At 50.2% G+C, this 22,500-nt stretch overlaps 1 protein-coding gene across 1 annotated transcript in view; it reads left to right on the forward strand.

The window, feature by feature from the left end:
- The window catches only part of cica (capicua transcriptional repressor a), a 118,210-nt gene that overhangs the window by 74,281 nt on the left and 21,429 nt on the right, over window positions 1-22,500 (forward strand). The window contains exons 9-15 of the mRNA XM_056298081.1: window positions 833-984; window positions 7,207-7,339; window positions 10,586-10,668; window positions 16,153-17,059; window positions 18,244-18,386; window positions 19,720-19,877; window positions 20,637-20,883. Of these exons, the coding sequence (XP_056154056.1) occupies window positions 833-984; window positions 7,207-7,339; window positions 10,586-10,668; window positions 16,153-17,059; window positions 18,244-18,386; window positions 19,720-19,877; window positions 20,637-20,883 (1,823 nt within the window). The remainder of the gene's footprint in view (window positions 1-832; window positions 985-7,206; window positions 7,340-10,585; window positions 10,669-16,152; window positions 17,060-18,243; window positions 18,387-19,719; window positions 19,878-20,636; window positions 20,884-22,500) is intronic.

The following is a 22,500-nucleotide window of genomic DNA, read 5'->3' on the forward strand; positions in this document are numbered from 1 at the left end:
TGAGCCGTCCCGGTCTCTGCTCCGCCCCCTCTGCTGAGCCGTCCCGGTCTCTGATGAGCCGCCCCCTCTGCTGAACCATCCCGGTCTCTGCTCCGCCCCCTCTGCTGATCCGGGGAGGTCTGCAGACTACCACATGCCTCCTCCCATACATGTGGAGTCACCAGCCACTTCTTTTCACCTGACAGTGAGGAGTTTCACCAGGGGGACGTAGCACGTGGGAGGATCACGCTATTCCCCCCAGTTCCCCCTCCCCCCCCGAACAGGCTCCCTGACCGACCAGAGGAGGCGCCAGTGCAGCGACCAGGACACTTACTCACATCCGGCTTCCCACCCACAGACACAGCCAATTGTGTCTGTAGGGACGCCCGACCAAGCCGGGGGCAACACGGGGATTCGAACCAGTGAGCCCCATGTTGGTAGGCAACGGAATAGACCACCATGCTACCTGGACGCCCCAAACAAAATCTTAAATAAAACAAACATGTAGATGAAGCGTTACTTTCCCCGATCCTCGGAAATAACTTTGATTTTCTTTTTATCCTGCGTTCTCGTTTAAATGCGTCCAGGCCCATTAAACGACAAGACTTCTGGGAAGTCAAGCCTGTAATTATACCACCGTTAAAACTATTCATGTACATTTCATTTTATGTAAATATCCAATTTGATTCCTGGCATTTTTTCTGACTTTTCTACACATAGCGATTTAAAACAGGCAACTTTACAGAGTCCTGGAGTACCACAAACCGCCTTGGTGAGGGTTTAGGTGGAAATGTACGAGAAGTAGACCAGACCGGTAGACACACAATGATATAAATCTATCTCTCTTCCCCAGACCCCCAGTCAGGGTCCCAGGTTGTGGCGTCCCAGGTCGGGTTGGAGCGACGAGGTGGAGCCTTTGGGGGCCAGCTTCCCCGTCCCAGAGCCTTTTCCCAGAGTGCCGTTCACGCCCTGGAGCGCCGGGAGAGAGAGAGGGACCTGGAGAAGGTACGAGTGTCGCTGATCTCTAGCTTAAAGCGAGCGAAGCAGACTCGGGGGGGGGGGGGGGGGGCTGGAAGTTGTGGAGCATCAGTTCCAGCTGGCTAGCGAGCATGAACAAGCTGCTCGCTTAGCAGTCGAACCCTCAGACTAGCAGCCACATCAGCTGATTTGGATTTTATCGGCTTGTTGTGCGTCTGTCTGTGTGGTCTCGGCTCTTGGTTGTCATATCATGATCTTGAGACGAAGATCACGAGGTGTTGAAATGTCGAGAATAAAAATGTGTAGAGTTCGTGTGTGTTTTAAGTCGCGACAGTAGTCGCTGGTAACACTAGAGCGACAACGGCCGTCATTGTGATCTTTTGGATGTTCAAAGTTTAATAACTTTGTGAAAAAAAGACACAGACTGCCACTCCCTGAATGCTTCTAAAATTGCACATATATTTGCATTAAAATGAGTTGTAGATCAATTGCATAAAAACAGTTGTGATAAGATCTACCTCAAACCGCCGCTCGTAATGTGTGCGTGATGGTGTGCGTCGTCGTGTCAGCATTTATGACATGTGTTGTTGCATCATTTCCTTCATGAAGTTCGTTGCTCTGTCCTAGAAACACACTTGCGCCCTCCAGTGCAGACAAATAGTCTAAACTTGATGTGTGATTATGTCCAACATGTCTGGTTACAGACACGTTACAGACGCACCATGACTACCACCGAGGCCTCACGGTATTTACACCATGACTACCACCGAGGCCTCACGGTATTTACACCATGACTACCACCGAGGCCTCACGGTATTTACACCATGACTACCACCGAGGCCTCACGGTATTTACACCATGACTACCACCGAGGCCTCACGGTATTTACACCATGACTACCACCGAGGCCTCACAGTATTTACACCATGACTACCACCGAGGCCTCACAGTATTTACACCATGACTACCACCGAGGCCTCACGGTATTTACACCATGACTACCACCGAGGCCTCACAGGATTTACACCATGACTACCACCGAGGCCTCGCAGGATTTACACCATGACTACCACCGAGGCCTTGCAGTATTTACACCATGACTACCACTGAGGCCTTGCAGGATTTACACCATGACTACCACCGAGGCCTTGCAGGATTTACACCATGACTACCACTGAGGCCTTGCAGGATTTACACCATGACTACCACCGAGGCCTCACGGTATTTACACCATGACTACCACCGAGGCCTCACAGGATTTACACCATGACTACCATCGAGGCCTTGCAGTATGTACACTATGACTACCACCGAGGCCTCACAGTATTTACACCATGACTACCACCGAGGCCTCACAGGATTTACACCATGACTACCACCGAGGCCTCGCAGGATTTACACCATGACTACCACCGAGGCCTTGCCGGATTTACACCATGACTACCACTGAGGCCTTGCAGGATTTACACCATGACTACCACTGAGGCCTTGCAGGATTTACACCATGACTACCACCGAGGCCTTGCAGGATTTACACCATGACTACCACCGAGGCCTCACAGGATTTACACCATGACTACCATCGAGGCCTTGCAGTATGTACACTATGACTACCACCGAGGCCTCACAGGATTTACACCATGACTACCACCGAGGCCTCACAGGATTTACACCATGACTACCACCGAGGCCTTGCAGGATTTACACCATGACTACCACCGAGGCCTCACAGGATTTACACCATGACTACCACCGAGGCCTTGCAGGATTTACACCATGACTACCACCGCGAGGCCTTGCAGGATTTACAGGAGTTGGACAGCGGCCAGTTTAAATTGTTTGAAAATAGTATTAAAGTTGCTAACATGTTAATGTTGGTGTCAGGTAGTTTCCTAACAGACACACTAACATGTGTAATGCGGTAATACCTCATCTAGGTATTTACCTTGACACAACATAGAGTTTACACACCGGCTGCCATTTTGACCGCCTATGGTCATTTTAGGGAGGAGTGAAATCCCGGTCGTTCTGGTTCTGGTATTAATCACAAATCAAACCAAACATCAGATCAAATGGAAGACTGTTGTGTGGAGTTCAGGGAGGAGGTAAGACAGGCGCTGGGTGGTAGTGAAGAGTTGAAGAAGGAAGACTGTTGTGTGGATTTCAGGGAGGAGGTAAAACAGGTGCTGGGTGGTGCTGAAGAGTTGCCACTGCAGAAATAGTGAGGGAGACAGCTGGGAAGGTACTTGGTGTGTTGTCAGGACAGAGGAGGAAAGACAAGGAGACTTGGTGGTGGAATGAGGAAGTACGGCAAAGTATACAGAGGAAGAGGTTGGCAAAGAAGAAGTGGGATAGTCAGAGAGATGAAGAAAGTAGACAGGAGTACAAGGAGACGCAGCATAAAGCAAAGAGAGAGGTGGCAAAGGAAAAGGAAAAGGTATATGGTGAGTTGTATGACAGATTAGACACTAAGGAAGGAGAAAAGGACTTGTACCGATTGGCTAGACAGAGGGACCGAGCTGGGAAAGATGTGCAACAGGTCAGGAAGAGATGGAACAGATACCCCCCCCCCCCCCCCCCCCGCTGTGGTGACCCCCGGCAGGAGCAGCTGGAACTACACAGAGGGAGCAGGCTGGGGAGGATGTGCAGCAGGACAGGAAGAGATGGAACAGATGACCGTCCACTGTGGTGACCCCCGGCAGGAGCAGCTGGAAGTAGTAGTAATAGAGTAGTCATGGTTAATCTCAAACATGGTTTGCCATAAAATGTTGTTTTGTTGTGTGATGGCCTGGCGGCCTGTCCAGGGTGTCTCCCCGCCTGCCGCTCAGTGACTGCTGGGACAGGCTGCAGCGTCCCGTGGCCCTGAGACCAGGATGACTGCTGGGACAGGCTGCAGCGTCCCGGGACCCTGAGAGCAGGGTGACTGCTGGGACAGGCTGCAGCGTCCCGGGACCCTGAGAGCAGGGTGACTGCTGGGACAGGCTGCAGCGTCCCAGGACCCTGAGAGCAGGGTGACTGCTGGGACAGGCTGCAGCGTCCCGGGACCCTGAGACCAGGATGACTGCTGGGACAGGCTGCAGCGTCCCGGGACCCTGAGACCAGGATGACTGCTGGGACAGGCTGCAGCGTCCCGGGACCCTGAGAGCAGGGTGACTGCTGGGACAGGCTGCAGCGTCCCGGGACCCTGAGACCAGGATGACTGCTGGGACAGGCTGCAGCGTCCCGGGACCCTGAGACCAGGATGACTGCTGGGACAGGCTGCAGCGTCCCGGGACCCTGAGAGCAGGGTGACTGCTGGGACAGGCTGCAGCGTCCCGGGACCCTGAGAGCAGGGTGACTGCTGGGACAGGCTGCAGCGTCCCGGGACCCTGAGAGCAGGGTGACTGCTGGGACAGGCTGCAGCGTCCCGTGGCCCTGAGAGCAGGGTGACTGCTGGGACAGGCTGCAGCGTCCCGGGACCCTGAGCTGCAGCGTCCCGGGACCCTGAGAGCAGGGTGACTGCTGGGACAGGCTGCAGCGTCCTGCGACCCTGAGAGCAGGGTGACTGCTGGGACAGGCTGCAGCGTCCCGTGGCCCTGAGAGCAGGGTGACTGCTGGGACAGGCTGCAGCGTCCCGGGACCCTGAGCTGCAGCGTCCCGGGACCCTGAGAGCAGGGTGACTGCTGGGACAGGCTGCAGCGTCCTGCGACCCTGAGAGCAGGGTGACTGCTGGGACAGGCTGCAGCGTCCCAGGACCCTGAGAGCAGGGTGACTGCTGGGACAGGCTGCAGCGTCCCGGGACCCTGAGAGCAGGGTGACTGCTGGGACAGGCTGCAGCGTCCCAGGACCCTGAGAGCAGGGTGACTGCTGGGACAGGCTGCAGCGTCCCGGGACCCTGAGAGCAGGGTGACTGCTGGGACAGGCTGCAGCGTCCCAGGACCCTGAGAGCAGGGTGACTGCTGGGACAGGCTGCAGCGTCCCGGGACCCTGAGAGCAGGGTGACTGCTGGGACAGGCTGCAGCGTCCCGGGACCCTGAGCTGCAGCGTCCCGGGACCCTGAGAGCAGGGTGACTGCTGGGACAGGCTGCAGCGTCCCGTGACCCTGAGAGCAGGGTGACTGCTGGGACAGGCTGCAGCGTCCCAGGACCCTGAGAGCAGGGTGACTGCTGGGACAGGCTGCAGCGTCCTGCGACCCTGAGAGCAGGGTGACTGCTGGGACAGGCTGCAGCGTCCCAGGACCCTGAGAGCAGGGTGACTGCTGGGACAGGCTGCAGCGTCCCAGGACCCTGAGAGCAGGGTGACTGCTGGGACAGGCTGCAGCGTCCTGCGACCCTGAGAGCAGGGTGACTGCTGGGACAGGCTGCAGCGTCCTGCGACCCTGAGAGCAGGGTGACTGCTGGGACAGGCTGCAGCGTCCCAGGACCCTGAGAGCAGGGTGACTGCTGGGACAGGCTGCAGCGTCCCAGGACCCTGAGAGCAGGGTGACTGCTGGGACAGGCTGCAGCGTCCCGGGACCCTGAGAGCAGGGTGACTGCTGGGACAGGCTGCAGCGTCCCAGGACCCTGAGAGCAGGGTGACTGCTGGGACAGGCTGCAGCGTCCTGCGACCCTGAGAGCAGGGTGACTGCTGGGACAGGCTGCAGCGTCCCAGGACCCTGAGAGCAGGGTGACTGCTGGGACAGGCTGCAGCGTCCCAGGACCCTGAGAGCAGGGTGACTGCTGGGACAGGCTGCAGCGTCCCAGGACCCTGAGAGCAGGGTGACTGCTGGGACAGGCTGCAGCGTCCCAGGACCCTGAGAGCAGGGTGACTGCTGGGACAGGCTGCAGCGTCCCGGGACCCTGAGAGCAGGGTGACTGCTGGGACAGGCTGCAGCGTCCTGCGACCCTGAGAGCAGGGTGACTGCTGGGACAGGCTGCAGCGTCCCAGGACCCTGAGAGCAGGGTGACTGCTGGGACAGGCTGCAGCGTCCCAGGACCCTGAGAGCAGGGTGACTGCTGGGACAGGCTGCAGCGTCCCAGGACCCTGAGAGCAGGGTGACTGCTGGGACAGGCTGCAGCGTCCCAGGACCCTGAGAGCAGGGTGACTGCTGGGACAGGCTGCAGCGTCCCAGGACCCTGAGAGCAGGGTGACTGCTGGGACAGGCTGCAGCGTCCTGCGACCCTGAGACCAGGATGACTGCTGGGACAGGCTTCAGAATTGATGGAAATCTACATTCAGTCAGTGAGTGGTACACTGTGTGTATGTAAGAAGAACAAGCGCACCACACAGTACACAACACTGGGGCTGACACTGTGTGTGTGTGTGTGTGTGTGTGTGTGTGTGTTGCTAAGTAGCTGTGTTAGTCCACAGAAACACACATCCCCACCGCTGGTGCAGCGTGGTGCAGCTGACAGAACACTGGGGCGTTCAGAGTAAAATGTAAAAACGGAATTTCGCGGGTTGTAACGCGGAGGCTTGGGTCTTCGTTCTACAGTGGAGGACCCGTCGAGCGCTCCGGGGGGACCACCAGCTTTACAGCTTCAAAGCTTTCGCTCTCCACTTTCCTGGTGCCTTTGAAGGAGCGGTACCGTGACGTGCGAGTTCTCCTGCTACTGTCCGAAGGCACGCGTCTGCACTCGTCTGTTGTGAAGGTGTCCGGGTGGTCGCGGGACAGCCGTGCACTAGTGTATCAGTAACGTGGATATGATAATAATAACAATAATAATGATAATAATAATAATAACAATAATAATGATAACAATAATAATGCTAATAATAATAATAATAATAATGATGATAATAATAACAGTAATAATGATAATGATATAATGATAATAATAGTAATAATAACAATAATAACAATAATAATGATAATAATAATAACAGTAATAATGATAATGATATAATGATAATAATAATAATAACAATAATGATGATAACAATAATAATGCTAATAATAATAATAACAATAATAATGATGATAATAATAATAATAACGATAATAATGATAATAATAATAACAGTAATAATGATAATGATATAATGATAATAATAATAATAATAATAACAATAATAACAATAATAATGATAATAATAACAATAATAATGATAATAATAATAACAGTAATAATGATAATAATAATAATAATAATAATAATAATGACAGTAATAAGGATAGTGATGATAATAATAACGATAATAATGATAATAATAATAATGATAATAATAATAACAGTAATAATAATAATGAAAAGTACATTTGATTGTTACCTCTTCCCTCAATTGTGTTAGGAGGACGGGGCAAGTTTTTTTCGCAGTCGGCCCCTGCCTTTGTCCCTGTCCCAGCGAGGAGCAAGTGAGGATGTGACCAGTGATGAAGAGCGCATGGTCATCTGTGAGGAAGAGGGGGACGATGACGTCATGGGTGAGTTCATTAGTGCAGCTGGGCCATCAAAGAGACTGTCCCGTGACGGGAAGCTCATAGGTTCAATCCTATTCCCTGCCACTGAGCCTGGATTTGTTTGGGCCTGTGAAAGAATGTTTTCTTGAACGTTACACCAATCTCACAACCCACTTACTTATTATCAGTCACTGTGGATAAGAGTCCGAGCTAAATGCTCAAAAGCTCCACATTCCTGTCCGGACACACACCAGGGAATGCACCCCTGGCCTGACTGGATCATCACTGACTCAGCTCCCCTAGCAAACTTCAGGTCTCTGATCTGGATGTGTCTGACCTCAAGACTGTGTCTACCAACTCAATTTTTCTGCCTCCTAACTCAGTGTTTCTAAGCCTAGTCCTCAAAGAGCCACTGTCCTGCAAAGTTTCATCGTAACTGGGCGTCCGGTTAGCATCACGGTCTATTCCGCTGCCTACCAACACGGGGATCGCCGATTTGAGTCCCTGTGGTACCTCCACCTTAGTCAGGTGGTCCAGCAGACACAATTGGCCGTGACTGTGGGTGGGAAGCCAGATGTGGGTATGTGTCCTGGTCGCTGCACTAGCACCTCCTCTGGTCGGTCGGGGCACCTGTTCAGGGGAGAGGGGGAACTGGGGTTAATAGCGTGATCCTCCCATGCACTACGTCCCCTTGGTGAAACTCGTCACTGTCAGGTGAAAAGACGCGGCTGGTGACTCCACATGTATTGGAGGAGGCATGTGGTAGTCTGCAGCCTTCCCCTGATCGGCAGAGGGGGTGGAGCAGTGACCAGGGCAGCTCAGAAGAGTGGGGTAATTGACCAGATACAATTGGGGAGGAAAAGGGAGGGGAAGAAAAAGTTTCATCATAACCCTGCATGTATGGGCCAGCTTGTACTTATTCATCAAATCAGCATATAAATATGTCAGTTTTGGCACACCGGACATAGTTAGATGCTATAGGCAGACCTACCTGTGCAGGGTTACATAGTTAGATGCTATAGGCAGACCTATCTGTGCAGGGTTACATAGTTAGATGCTATAGACAGACCTACCTGTGCAGAGTTACGTAGTTAGATGCTATAGGGAGACCTACCTGTGCAAGGTTACATAGTTAGATGCTATAGGGAGACCTACCTGTGCAGGGTTACATAGATGCTATAGGGAGACCTACCTTCAGGGTTACATAGATGCTATAGTCAGACCTACCTGTGCAGGGTTACATAGTTAGATGCTATAGGGAGACCTACCAGTGCAGGGTTACATAGTTAGATGCCATAGGGAGACCTACCTGTGCAGGGTTACATAGTTAGATGCTATAGACAGACCTACCTGTGCAGGGTTACATAGTTAGATGCTATAGGGAGATCTACCTGTGCAGGGTTACATAGTTAGATGCTATAGTCAGACCTACCTGTGCAGGGTTACATAGTTAGATGCTATAGGGAGACCTACCAGTGCAGGGTTACATAGTTAGATGCCATAGGGAGACCTACCTGTGCAGGGTTACATAGTTAGATGCTATAGACAGACCTACCTGTGCAGGGTTACATAGTTAGATGCTATAGGGAGACCTACCTGTGCAGGGTTACATAGATAGATGCTATAGGCAGACGTACCCGTGCAGGGTTACATAGTTAGATGCTATAGGCAGATCTACCTGTGCAGGGTTACATAGTTAGATGCTATAGGCAGACCTACCTGTGCAGGGTTACATAGTTAGATGCTATAGGGAGACCTACCTGTGCAGGGTTACATAGATAGATGCTATAGGCAGACCTACCAGTGCAGGGCTACATAGTTAGATGCTATAGGCAGATCTACCTGTGCAGGGTTACATAGTTAGATGCTATAGGCAGACCTACCTGTGCAGGGTTTCATAGTTAGATGCTATAGGCAGACCTACCTGTGCAGGGTTACATAGTTAGATGCTATAGGCAGACCTACCTGTGCAGGGTTACATAGATGCTATAGGCAGACCTACCTGTGCAGGGTTACATAGTTAGATGCTATAGGCAGACCTACCTGTGCAGGGTTACATAGTTAGATGCTATAGGGAGACCTACCTGTGCAGGGTTACATAGTTAGATGCTATAGGCAGACCTACCTGTGCAGGGTTACATAGGTAGATGCTATAGGCAGACCTACCTGTGCAGGGTTACATAGGTAGATGCTATAGGCAGACCTACCTGTGCAGGGTTACATACATGCTATAGGGAGACCTACCTTCAGGGTTACATAGTTAGATGCTATAGGGAGACCTACCTGTGCAGGGTTACAATGAAAACCTGCAGAATAGGGGGCTCTTGACCACTGACTGGGTAGGGAAACACCGCCCTAACTCATTGGGCATTTACGTTGTAGCAATTAAACATGTAACTGTACTAAGTGCTATTCTGCAACAACAGCAACACATGTATTCTCATAGCCGGTGTGAATCTGCAGGTGCGTTGACGCCTGGCAGCAGAACAGTGTCCTGACATTTCATGGCTCGTCAAGTAGCCCCCCAGCGACCTGATTCTAGATGCTGCTTGTGTGCATAGTTTTATATTGAAATGAATCGGAGCGTTCGTCTTGATTTGCATCAGTCAGCAATGGCCTTTGGTGGCCTGTAGATGTTAACCGAACAACAATGCACCTTGAAAGCACCAGCAACATCATGTGTGTATTCACTGGTTATTACATGCTGTGGAAACTGGAATGAGTAAAGACAAAAGCGATGCATTCGGCCACGCTTGCACACCATTGGCGGCACAGCATCAAAACTAAGTTTAATTTTCATCAACTAAGTGACACTGGCTCAGAAGGTAGAGCTGTCGTCTGGTAGCTGGAGGGTTACTGGTTCGATTCTTGGCTCCTCGCAAAAATGTCGTGGTGTCCTTGAGCAAGACACCTAACCCCCTAACCCCCTAACTGCTCCCGATGAGCTGGTTGGTGCCTTGCATGTCGGACACTGCCTTCAGAGTGTGAGTGCGTGTGTGTGCGTGTGTGTGTGTGTGCGTGTGTGGAGGTGATGCGTTCATGATAGTAAAATGCTTGGAGTGGCTGTTGTGGCTAGAGAAGCGCTATATAAATGCCGTCCAGCTACCATTTCTTGGGTCACTCAACTTGTTGAAAATGATTGAACTTCTAGCAGTTGTTACTCAGTGTGTTGCTTTCTGACTGAAAATACACAAACGTTCCGCGATGCTGAAGATGCCTCACGTGTTTTAGAATGATAACTCCTTACTTTGTATTTGTCCCGCCTTGTAGAGGATTCTTGCCCTGAAGGTTCCATAGACCTCAAGTGTAAGGAACGGGTAACAGACAGCGATGAGGATGAACCAGATGGACAGGTAGGTCCAATAATGCTCTAACATGACCAGATCTCTGTTGAATTTTGAATTCAGTCAGTTATGTGGGATTTATTGATCTTGTCTAAAGCAAAAATTAAATAAAAAAAACAAGTCCTCTCCATGGCGGCACGGTGGCTCAGTGGTTAGCGTGGTCGCCTGACAGCAAGAAGGTCCTGGGTTCGAACCCCGGGGTAGTCCAACCTTCGGGGTCATCCTAGGTTGTCCTCTATGTGAAATTTGCATGTTTTCCCCATGTCCACATGGGTTTCCTTCGGGTGCTCTGGTTTCCTCCCACAATCCAAAGACATGTAGGTCAGGTGAATCGGCCAGACTAAATTATCCCTAGGTGTGAATGTTTGTGTGTGTGTGTGTGTGTGTGTGTGTGGGGGGCTGTGATGGACTGGTGGCCTGTCCAGGGTGTCTCCCCTCCTGCCACCCAATGACTGCTGGGATAGGCTCCAGCATCCTGCGACCCCAGTTGGGATAAGCGGCTTGGAATGGATGGATGGGAAGTCCTCTACATGGATCTGGTTTAAGGAATGTATGCGGTACTAAGAGCCTCATGTATGAAATGTTCTTGTGCACAAATTTTATCACTCATGGAATTTTTTAGCCCTCAAATTTGACTTAGAAGCAAAGCCTGATGGTAATTTGTAACTACTTCCTCCTGACACCTATTGTTTACCTCTTGTAACCAGCAATCACCCAGGTTTGCAAAAACATCAGCGTTAGCCCGCTGGTGTCTAAATTCATGGGTTACCTATAGACCTGGGTGATAGACCCATAGACCTGGGAGATATACCCATTAAACTGGGCGATATACCCATACACCTGGGCGACATACCCATAGATCTGGGCGATATACCCATACACCTGGGTGATAGACCCATACACCGAGGCAATATACCCATACACCTGGGCGATATACCCATAGACCTGGGCGATATTCCCATAGACCTGGGTGATAGACCATTACACCTGGGCAATATACCCATACACCTGGGCGATATACCCATAGAACTGGGCAATATACCCATAGACCTGGGTGATATACCCATAGACCTGGGCGATATACACATAGACCTGGGCGATATACCTATAGACCTGGGTGATATACCTATAGACCTGGGCGATATACCCATAGACCTGGGGGATATACCCATAGAACTGGGCAATATACCCATAGACCTGGGTGATATACCCATAGACCTGGGCGATATACACATAGACCTGGGCGATATACACATATACCTGGGCGATATACCTATAGACCTGGGCGATATACCCATACACCTGGGCGATATACCCATAGAACTGGGCAATATACCCATAGACCTGGGTGATATACCCATAGACCTGGGCGATATACACATAGACCTGGGCGATATACACATATACCTGGGCGATATACCTATAGACCTGGGCGATATACCCATACACCTGGGCGATATACCCATAGACCTGGGCGATATTCCCATAGACCTGGGGGATATACCCATACACCTGGGTGTTATACCGATAGACCTGGGTGATAGACCATTACACATGGGCAATATACCCATACACCTGGGTGTTATACCCATAGACCTGGGTGATATACCCATAGACCTGGGCAATATACCCATAGACCTGGGGGATATACCCAGACACCTGGGTGATATACTGATAGACTTGGGTGATAGACCATTACACATGGGCAATATACCCATACACCTGGGTGTTATACCCATAGACCTGGGTGATATACCCATAGACCTGGGCAATATACCCATAGACCTGGGCAATATACCCATACACCTGGGCGATATACCCATAGACCTGTGTGATAGGCCCATAGACCCATACACCTGGGTGTATACCCCTACACCTGGGCGATATACCCACAGACCTGGGTGATAGACCCATAGACCCATACACCTGGGCGATATACCCATACACCTGGGCGATATACCCACAGACCTGGGTGATAGACCCATAGACCTGGGCGATATACCCATACACCTGGGTGATAGAGCCATACACCTGGGCGATATACCCATAGACCTGGGTGATAGACCCATAGACCTGGGCGATATACCCATACACCTGGGTGATAGAGCCATACACCTGGGCGATATACTCATAGACCTGGGCAGTATACCCATAGACCTGGGTGTTAGACACATACACCTGGCAATATACCCATACACCTTGGCGATATACCCATACACCTGGTAAATAGGCCCATAGACCTGGGCAATATACCCATACACCTGGGCGATATACCCACAGACCTGGGTGATATACCCATACACCTGGGCGATATACCCATACACCTTGACGATATACCCATACACCTGGGTGATATACCCATAGATACCCATACACCTGGGCGATATACCCACAGACCTGGGTCATATACCCATAGATACCCATACACCTGGGTGATAGACCCATAGATCTGAGTGATAGACCCATACAGCTGGGCGATATACCCATAGACCTGGGCGATATACCCATACACCTGGGCACTATACCCATAGACCTGGGCGGTATACCCATAGACCTGGGCGATATACCCATACACCTGGGCACTATACCCATAGACCTGGGCGGTATACCCATACACCTGGGCACTATACCCATAGACCTGGGCGGTATACCCATAGACCTGGGCGATATACCCATACACCTGGACAGACAATATACCCATAGACCTGGGCGATATACCCATAGGCCTGGGCGATATACCCATACACCTGGGCACTATACCCATAGACCTGGGCGGTATACCCATACACCTGGGCACTATACCCATAGACCTGGGCGGTATACCCATACACCTGGGCGATATACCCATACACCTGGACAGACAATATACCCATAGACCTGGGCGGTATACCCATAGACCTGGGCGATATACCCATACACCTGGACAGACAATATACCCATAGACCTGGGCGATATACCCATACACCTGGGCGATATACCCATAGACCTGGGCGATACACCCATACACCTGGGCGATATACCCATAGACCTGGGCGATATACCCATAGACCTGGGTGATAGACCCATACACCTGGGCGATATACCCATAGACCTGGGCGATATACCCATACACCTGGGTGATAGACCCATAGACCTGGGCGATAACCCATACACCTGGGCGATATACCCATACACCTGGGTGATATACCCATAGACCTGGGCGATAACCCATAGACCCATACACCTGGGTGATAAAATGAGAGCGATATGTACCGGCTGTGCACCCTTCATCAGTAGCAGTAAGAAAACTGTTCCGTAGAATGTTCTATAGTTTCACTTAAATGCTTTAAACACAAACTGCCATGAAAGCCCTTCACCCAGCCTTAGTTTCCCATATCGCCCAGCCCTAGTTACCCATATCACCCAGCCCTAGTTTCCCATGTCGCCCAGCCCTAGTTACCTATATCCCCCAGCCCTAGTTACCCATATCACCCAGCCTTAGTTTCCCATATCGCCCAGCCCTAGTTACCCATATCACCCAGCCTTAGTTTCCCATATCGCCCAGCCCTAGTTACCCATATCACCCAGCCTTAGTTTCCCATATCGCCCAGCCCTAGTTACCCATATCACCCAGCCTTAGTTTCCCATATCGCCCAGCCCTAGTTACCCATATCGCCCAGTCCTTGTTACCCATATCACTCAGCCTTAGTTTCCCATATCGCCCAGCCCTAGTTTCCCATATCGCCCAGCCCTAGTTACCTATATCCCCCAGTCCTAGTTACCCATATCGCCCAGTCCTAGTTACCCATATCACCCAGCCTTAGTTTCCCATATTGCCCAGCCCTAGTTACCCATATCGCCCAGTCTTAGTTTCCCATATCGCCCAGCCCTAGTTACCCATATCGCCCAGTCCTTGTTACCCATATCACTCAGCCTTAGTTTCCCATATCGCCCAGCCCTAGTTTCCCATATCGCCCAGCCCTAGTTACCTATATCCCCCAGTCCTAGTTACCCATATCGCCCAGTCCTAGTTACCCATATCACCCAGCCTTAGTTTCCCATATTGCCCAGCCCTAGTTACCCATATCGCCCAGTCCTTGTTACCCATATCACTCAGCCTTAGTTTCCCATATCGCCCAGCCCTAGTTTCCCATGTCGCCCAGCCCTAGTTACCTATATCCCCCAGTCCTAGTTACCCATATCGCCCAGTCCTAGTTACCCATATCACCCAGCCTTAGTTTCCCATATTGCCCAGCCCTAGTTACCCATATCGCCCAGTCCTTGTTACCCATATCACTCAGCCTTAGTTTCCCATATCGCCCAGCCCTAGTTTCCCATGTCGCCCAGCCCTAGTTACCTATATCCCCCAGTCCTAGTTACCCATATCGCCCAGTCCTAGTTACCCATATCGCCCAGCCCTAGTTACCCATATCGCCCAGCCCTAGTTTCCCATGTCGCCCAGTCCTAGTTACCCATATCGCCCAGCCCTAGTTACCCATATCGCCCAGCCCTAGTTTCCCATGTCGCCCAGCCCTAGTTACCCATATCGCCCAGCCCTAGTTTCCCATGTCGCCCAGCCCTAGTTACCTATATCCCCCAGTCCTAGTTACCCATATCACCCAGCCTTAGTTTCCCATATCGCCCAGCCCTAGTTTCCCATGTCGCCCAGTCCTAGTTATCCATATCGCCCAGCCCTAGTTACCCATATCGCCCAGTCCTAGTTACCCATATCGCCCAGCCCTAGTTACCCATATCGCCTAGTTACCCATATCGCCCAGCCCTAGTTACCCATATCACCCAGCCCTAGTTACCCAGGCTTCTGTGTGAGACGACCCGAGGGACTAAATATTCCACTAGTGTGTGTGGCCCTGAGAGCAGGACAGGCGGTTCAGATAATGGATGGATGGATGGATGGATGAACAAACTGACAGAGAAGGAGGCCCTTCTTATGAAGTGTTCTTAAGCCCAAACACATTACCACAAGGTGGGCTAGACTTCCTGACTAACTGGCAGCAGGCCTCACCTGGCACACCTGGGTCGACCCGAACCCTCCCACTCATACAATACCCCCAAACTCAAGTCAAATGGGGTAGAGGGCAAAACTGTTTAGAACAAGAATACGTATTTTTTTTTAAAAGGAAAAATGTCAATAACCACAGACCTAGAGTGTAAAATTAGGCAAACTAAGCTGGCAGGTATGGTTCCGACAGTCGTGCTGAAGTGCTTTATTGATCGTGGTTCACACTTCAATGGGTATCAGTAACATTACTGTCATGAAGCTTGTAATTCTGAATGTCCTGTGTTGTGTTCCTTATATAACTGCCTGAAGAACCTCTGTGTTCTCCAGAGTTACAGTTAGAGCTTAGAAACTTGCCAGTTGAGAAAGAAAATAGTATTAGCTAGCACATTCCTTAATCTGATCTCTTTGATCTCCCCCCTCCCTCTCTCTTTCTCTCTCTCTCTCTCTCTCTCTCTCGCTCTCTTTATTTTGTCTCCCTCCGGCATGGCTTCCAGCCAGTGGCTCGCTCCTCTCTCCTTTCCTCTTCTCCCAGCATCCCTCACTCCAGCTCCTCCACTCCTAAAGGGAGCACGTTGGGCGGGGGAGGAGGAGGAGGAGGAGGAGGGGATAGTGGGGACAGCTCTGAGAGGAAGAGAAAGAGAGGGATGGACGGAGGAGAGGAAGGGAGTGAGGGAGGATCCAAGAGAGGAGGAGAAGCAGCTGCAGCAGTAGGAGGAGGAGGTGAAGTGAAGCAGACTGTCTCTGCGTCCATCTCAGGTTCCAACATCCAGACTACCTCCACCCTGGCCCAGCATGGCCTCACCCAGGTCCTCGGTGCTGTCCGTATGGCCCCCACCGTCGTGACCAACGTGGTACGGCCTATTGCCAGCACGCCCATTCCCATCGCCAGCAAGCCAATAGAAGGAGCTGTCACCCTCAGCCCCCTCCCTCAGGATAGGAAAGCCACACTTCTGATTGGTGGAGCTCGACCCCAACAGCTGCCAATCACTGCAGGGGGTGGGTACCTGTCGTCATCTCCCCCCTCCAATACTGTCAGTGTAAGTGCTGCAGGCGGCAATGGATTGGTCACTAGCCTTGTTGTGGGAGGGGCCTTCCAAGCTGCCCAGCCAATGCAGCTACTGTCCCCCCAACCCCAGCAGCCCTCCCTCTCCCTACTCCAGCCTCAGCTCCTCCCCACTGACACCACCTCCTCTCTCCTGCCCCCTGCTGGCGCCAAGTCGCTATTGCAGTTCCAGTACCTCCTACCTAGTGACAGCCCCTCTGCCCCACCGCTAACCCAGCAGCCAACCGGTGTCCTCGCCCAGCCCTCTGCCCCGCCCACCAATGCTTCCCTGGCCAATGGTGTGCAGTCAGGGGCGGGAGTGGGGCTCAGATATGCGTCAGTCAGCCCTGGAACCAGAGGTGAGACCAAGAGTAGGGATTGGTTTATAGAAAAAGGAAGTCACGGTGGGTTCCTACCAGTTTAAGCTGAAATCTGCTGTTTTTCTTCATTAATAAATTCTTATTTATCCATCTGGAGCATGGAGTGAGGTTCCATAATACTAACTGGCATCTTAACCATAGTTGGAGACACTCCACTCTCTGTATACCGCTGTTGACATTTGTTGACCTGGTAGGATGAACAGTGGTGTAGCAGCAAACATGCAGGAAACAACTCTAGCAGGAAAAAAGGTTGCATTGCGATGCTGATTTGGCGATGCTTCTGTTGGATAGGCCGTCAGTAGGACTGTACAGCAGTGTTTCCATGTAGTGTGATGTAGTGTGTAGTACATCAGACTGTGTGCGTTAGCTTTGCTCCCAGGATCCATTGTTACAAGGGTGGGGACTGTTTACTGCTGAGCTGACGGCACACCAGCCACAATGGCTGCTACACCCGGTCTGTAGCCCTGCTACACCTGGTCTGTAGTCCCAGATAATCAGAGTCAACAAGTCTATTCCTCTCTGCCTCCTACATCAGACCATATCACAACACTGACCTACTACAAGACTGACTTTCTGTCCAACAGAACTGCCAGATCGTCATCACATTTCAGATGAATGAAAGAAGGACTTGCTAATGAAGAAAAATCAAGGATTTCAACTTTAAACATCAGACTGTTTAATTGTGGACGTATTCTGTCCCCAAAATGTCACCCAAGATATTCTGCATTCTTCTCCTATTTCCCCTCTCATAGTTACTATCCCCTATTAAACATCTCTAAAACCCAGAGGACAGTGCTTGAAATAGACGTGATTGGCTGACGTAAAAGGGTGTGAGATGATTGACAGGAGAGACAATGTTGATGTGACTACAGCTCTCGCCAGCCGCCCTCTCGCCCTCCTGGTGCCTTGGTCACTTCCTGATGACGGCGGAGTCAAAAGCAGTGGAACATTGTTCCCACTGGTTACCTGCTGTCACTGTCACTATATCAGCACCGCTAACTTAACCCTCCCCTCTGTTTGTGCCCCATCCTCACCCCACGCTGACCTCACCCCCGTCTTTTTGGCTAGCTTCATCTGTTGAGCGCTTCAGATGATAATTCGGCTTCTCTTCCCGTTTCTCTCTCTCTCCCCTTCTGTTTCTCTCCCTCCTTCTCACTCATCAGTCCAAACTCAGTCACCGGTCTTGCAGAGTAAGATGTTGGTTCCCATGGCAACAGTGAGAACCGGGTCTACTCCTCCTCACCCTTCCATCTCCCTGGTGGCTCCTCCTCTTCCCGTGCAGAACGGCCCCCCAACAGGAAACAAGGTAGCATGTCTTAACAACAACAAATGTGGTCACAACTATCAGCAGCGTTTAAACTAGACAAGAACCACACTTCCTCCCAGCAGGAGACAAGACGCCGTGTCTACGCCGCTGACACCTGTCAGCGCTGAGGCCACATGAAAACTGCAGATCAAGAGTTTGGCTCCATGTCAAATCAAGTCAGTTGTATCTGGACAGCCTGATATCATAAATGACACATCTGCTTCAAGGGCTTTCCAGCAACACATCATCCTGTGCTTAGACCCTCTCATCAGATGAGGAGCACCTCCCTAAAACCCTTAACCGGGAGAAAAACGAGCAAGAATTGTCCCCTGGTGTGTGTGTGTGTGTGTGTGTCTGTGTGTGTGTCTGTGTGTGTGTCTGTGTGTGTGTGTGTGTGTGTGTGTGTGTGTGTGTGGGCCCTGTGATGGCCTGGCGGCCTGTCCAGGGTGTGTCCCCGCCTGCCGCCCAACGACTGCTGGGACAGGCTCCAGCATCCCGCGACCCTGAGAGCAGGATGAGTGGTTTGGATGATGGATGGACGAATGAACCTCAGGGAGAGCAACAGAGGAGGCTCTCTCTCCCAAGACGCACAACGTGCAATGATGTTGTGTTTACACAATGTACACAATATAACACTGAAAGAGGATAACAAAATTATAATGGACTTATCAAATTTATGAAGAATATGATGCGGATACCAAGCAGTGTCCAGACGCCACCGGAATAGTCCGGGACCTGAGCCACGTGACCACCGTCACCATGTCAACAAAAAAAAGTAGGCACACATTTTAGTGCCAAGTGAGACTCGACCCCGTCACAGACTGATTTGCCCTTGTAGGTGTTGTTCCTGGTCTTTAGCTGTTCTTGGGGGCTGGTAGGTGGAAACAGCACAAGCTGCAAAAAGACTTGAATAACTTACACATAGAACTTGATCTGATCGTTTAAGATGCCAAAAACGAGCAAATCTGTGGAGGTCAACAAAGGGGCTGTCAGATGTTGGAGTCCAGAATAAGATTTTCAGCCGACACTCGTTCTTCCAAAATGATTCTGACACGGGAGAAAAAAAACTGCTCCGTCAGCGGCTGGTTTAAGGCCCTTTAGTCACAGAGTAGCTGCGTCTTTATGGTGGACGGTTGTCATGGTAACAGTGTCAGGCTTTTACTGATCCAGGAAGGAGAAGTTCATCTTTTTACCAACCCGTTCCCCGACAGGTCAGAGTTCAGTAATGTCTAAAGAACAGTGCGATATCTGCTGCTCATGAACTTTTTTCTTTACTTTTGGCTTCTAGATTGTTTTTCTTATTTTAACACCTGCATGTGCCCACTCATCACAGATCATCCAGATCGCCCCGATGTCTGTGGTCCAAACCAACGTCCACCCTGCAGCAGCAGCAGTGCATCCTGGGAGCCCCTTCCCAGTTTCCATGGCAACAGTGATGGCCCAGGGCCCCGTGCCACCACAGACTGTTATACTGACCTCACCTCCCACCAGGTAACTACCAAAGAGCTGTGTAGAGGAAAATTAAGACTGTAAGAAAGAAAACGAGATCTCATCGTTATCCCACATGCCGCTCTCCAGACACGTAGCGAAGCTGTGTGAGGGTCGATGTGAGGTTTATACAACTTTCTGCTAGCTCTCAAACTGCTCCTGAACCTGTCACTGGTGTCTGAATCAAAATATAAACTTTCATAATCCAGCAGTAAACTTTATGGTTTAACACAGGGCAGAACAATACCACACATTTCTTCCATTCCTCCTACACCTTCTGAAGTTGCACTTATAATCACAGCTCATTTGTATTAAATTGGCAAGTTGCTCTCCTTATCTTCATTCCCTAAGGGAGATGGGGCACTTAGCAGACACAGTTGCTGTATTTCTCATTAGATGAAGAAAAGGCTGTTATGAGCAGGATGGGGTTTTTGTGGCCGTCATCTAGAAGAAGGAAATAAATACACAGAAAAATACACAATAATTTTAACACTGCTCTGTAGCCACATCGCCTCCTCTGCCCACTCGGCACATACTGCAGGCCTGTCTGTTCTGATAGAGGGACTCCTCCTCTGATGCTCTTCTGGAGGTTTCACCACGTTTTATTTTTCTGTAAAGGTTTTTCTCTGTTGGACTGAATTGGGGGCTTCAGGACAGACAGCGTTTACTTCTCTACCTGTTTTTTCAGCTGTCTGTTCTGCAGTTAACAGCCACTCTACCTGCCACCTGATCTACCATTTAGCCAACGCATCTCTTTTTCAGAATCACCCATGTGCAGTCCAGCCCAGGGGTTAGCTCAGCAACAGCCCAACAGGCCCCTCCCCCTCCAGGCCCCGCCTACTTGCCATCACCGCTGGCAACTCTGGGCTTTACAGCCATTGCACCTGCGGGACAAACCCTGGTCCAGCCAATTGTTGCAGCCAGTCAGCAACCACTACTTGCTCCAGCCCCACCCCTCAGCTGTCAATCACAGACTCCAACACAAGCCCCGGCAACCACTGGTCGCCAGGTAAGGAGAAGCAAGCCTGTTGATGTTGAACTCAAAGCTGTATATGGTGCATTAGGAGGGAAGGTTTTAAATCCTCACATATGGAAAAAGTTTGTGTAGCTTTAAAATGACACAAGTCAGGTAAGAGTGTGTGTCTGTGACGCTGTCTGGAGGTAGAAAGAGGACATTTTGCTGTTGTATTCAACAACTTTAAAGAGCTTTTTTAAAATCTTTAATGACATGTGAAATCAGTGTCAAAGCACATGTGAATGATTAACGAAGTGTGTCATTTTCCCTCCTTACACCACTATACATAATGTGAGAGTGTGTCCTTTTCCTTCCTTACACCACTATACATAATGTGAGAGTGTGTCCTTTTCCTTCCCTACACCACTATACATAATGTGAGAGTGTGTCCTTTTCCCTCCTTACACCACTATACATAATGTGAGAGTGTCCTTTTCCCTCCTTACACCACTATACATAATGTGAGAGTGTGTCCTTTTCCTTCCCTACACAACTATACATAATGTGAGAGTGTGTCCTTTTCCTTCCCTACACCACTATACATAATGTGAGAGTGTGTCCTTTTCCTTCCTTACACCACTATACATAATGTGAGAGTGTGTCCTTTTCCTTCCCTACACCACTATACATAATGTGAGAGTGTGTCCTTTTCCCTCCTTACACCACTATACATAATGTGAGTGTGTGTCCTTTTCCTTCCCTACACCACTATACATAATGTGAGTGTGTGTCCTTTTCCTTCCTTACACCACTATACATAATGTGAGTGTGTGTCCTTTTCCTTCCCTACACCACTATACATAATGTGAGAGTGTGTCCTTTTCCTTCCTTACACCACTATACATAATGTGAGTGTGTGTCCTTTTCCCTCCTTACACCACTATACATAATGTGAGAGTGTGTCCTTTTCCCTCCTTACACCACTATACATAATGTGAGTGTGTGTCCTTTTCCTTCCCTACACCACTATACATAATGTGAGTGTGTGTCCTTTTCCCTCCCTACACCACTATACATAATGTGAGAGTGTGTCCTTTTCCTTCCTTACACCACTATACATAATGTGAGTGTGTGTCCTTTTCCCTCCTTACACCACTATACATAATGTGAGTGTGTGTCCTTTTCCTTCCTTACACCACTATACATAATGTGAGTGTGTGTCCTTTTCCTTCCTTACACCACTATACATAATGTGAGTGTGTGTCCTTTTCCTTCCCTACACCACTATACATAATGTGAGTGTGTGTCCTTTTCCTTCCTTACACCACTATACATAATGTGAGTGTGTGTCCTTTTCCTTCCTTACACCACTATACATAATGTGAGTGTGTGTCCTTTTCCTTCCCTACACCACTATACATAATGTGAGTGTGTGTCCTTTTCCTTCCTTACACCACTATACATAATGTGAGAGTGTGTCCTTTTCCCTCCTTACACCACTATACATAATGTGAGTGTGTGTCCTTTTCCTTCCTTACACCACTATACATAATGTGAGTGTGTGTCCTTTTCCTTCCCTACACCACTATACATAATGTGAGTGTGTGTCCTTTTCCTTCCCTACACCACTATACATAATGTGAGTGTGTGTCCTTTTCCCTCCTTACACCA

This window comes from Lampris incognitus, chromosome 18 (genome assembly GCF_029633865.1).
Source record: "Lampris incognitus isolate fLamInc1 chromosome 18, fLamInc1.hap2, whole genome shotgun sequence".
NCBI lineage: Eukaryota > Metazoa > Chordata > Actinopteri > Lampriformes > Lampridae > Lampris > Lampris incognitus.